The sequence below is a fragment of the Octopus bimaculoides genome, chromosome 5 (genome assembly GCF_001194135.2).
Source record: "Octopus bimaculoides isolate UCB-OBI-ISO-001 chromosome 5, ASM119413v2, whole genome shotgun sequence".
NCBI classification, from domain to species: Eukaryota; Metazoa; Mollusca; class Cephalopoda; order Octopoda; family Octopodidae; genus Octopus; species Octopus bimaculoides.
The window spans coordinates 53,334,393-53,336,032 of record NC_068985.1 but is presented as its reverse complement, the minus strand read 5'-3'; the positions used below and the strand labels follow the sequence as shown (position 1 = coordinate 53,336,032).

The 1,640-nt window shown below is 36.9% G+C and overlaps 1 protein-coding gene across 3 annotated transcripts in view; it reads left to right on the top strand.

Moving 5' to 3' along the window:
- The window catches only part of LOC106867537 (ETS homologous factor), a 32,355-nt gene that overhangs the window by 26,653 nt on the left and 4,062 nt on the right, over window positions 1–1,640 (top strand). For all 3 annotated transcript variants that reach the window (XM_014912436.2, XM_014912435.2, XM_052968389.1), the window contains exon 4: window positions 1,133–1,234. In XM_014912436.2, coding sequence (XP_014767922.1) covers window positions 1,133–1,234 — 102 coding nt within the window. The remainder of the gene's footprint in view (window positions 1–1,132; window positions 1,235–1,640) is intronic.

Genomic DNA, 1,640 nt, shown 5'->3' with positions numbered 1-1,640 from the left:
TATATATATATATATATCCAATCCTCCTATCTTTTGAATCTCTATTTTTCACCTCCTTTGGGCACAGTGGCTTTTTACTCCTTCCAAATTCCTATGGTGTGACAGAAATGTTTGAAAGCAACCACTATCACTGCCAGCACCAAAGGCCTTTTCCCTAAAACTAAAGAGTAGATTATTTGAAGCCTGTATCAGAGCTGCATTGTCCTAGGGTAACGAGACCTGGTCATTGAAGGTAGATTGACAAAGACCAAAAAGATATAAAGCAAGTATGTACCAATGGAGGTGTAATGTTAGTGTGTAAGAACGTCAGAGTATAAATGAGTTAAGAGAAAAAGTGAATGTGAAAGGAATCAGATATAGTATGCAAGAGAGAAGGCTGCACTCTTACAGACATACGATGCATACAAAATTGTCGAGTACTCCAAGGTAGTGGAGGGAGAAGAGGGAGACCGAGGAAACACTCACACCTCCTCCATGGCACCCGTCTCTTCATCACATATATTCCCTCCAACTCGCTTGTTATATTCGTCCTGTTGCACCACCAACCAGACACTCTCTCAGCTTACCTGTATTGTCACACAACACTTCTTCTTATCTTTATCTCACTACCTATCTTCTAGCTAGTCTTTCATCACCCTCGCTGTATCCACCCATTGCTTTCCCCTACTCCTCTCTATCACCACCCTTTCTACATTGCCAACCCATCTGGGGTATTTTTGTAGCATTCCCACTCTGCTCTTTCCCTTCCCCTATATATATGGTACCCTCCAACTTCTCGTTACCTCACTGCAATGATCTACTTCTCCCATACCCTTTGCCTCAATTTCTCTAATTACTCTTTCTATACAACTTCTCTTCCCCCTCAACGATCCTTTTCATCTTTTCTCTTCCTCTCTAGTCTACATCATGAACTCTACCTCTATGTATACATGTTTGTTTATATATGGATGTATATCTGTATGATAATCGTATATGGTTATGTGTGTGTGTGTGTGTGTGTGTGTGTGTGTGTGTGTGTGTGTGTGTGTGTGTGTGTGTGTGTGTGTGTGTGTGTGTGTGTGTACAATTTTCTTCTGCCTCGTGAAGTTATAATTTAATTTTTACTGTAATAATAACCTTAATTTCTCCACAGAATATTGGGATGATTATGTCAGCGGCCGTCCCTTCTACAACAACCGATCACACTTCAACTATTATAACGACGCTCAATGTTATACAAATATCAACTCTGGAAGTAAGTGTGATTACAATGAACATTATTGTTATTTATGAAAAGCGGTGTATCATCCCATTCCAAAAAGAAATCGTTAGCATCTCCATTGAAAGAGTCGTATCTTAACTGAATATCATTTAACCCTTTGTTACCAGATTTCTGTTAAGATATACTGTTTTTGTTTCAATTAATTTTGAAAATAATTAAGGACTTAGTAAATTGTCTTTATTAAGCTGGTATATGGAGCATTAGTTAACAGGAAATTTTAATCGGCGAGGTAACAGTTTAGGACTCTTTCACACTTTTGTTACCGCATTTCCGTTATGCAACCTTTATATGTAAATGTATCTATTTATCTATATACATTTATATACATACATATATAGATATATATATATATATATATATATATATATATATATATATA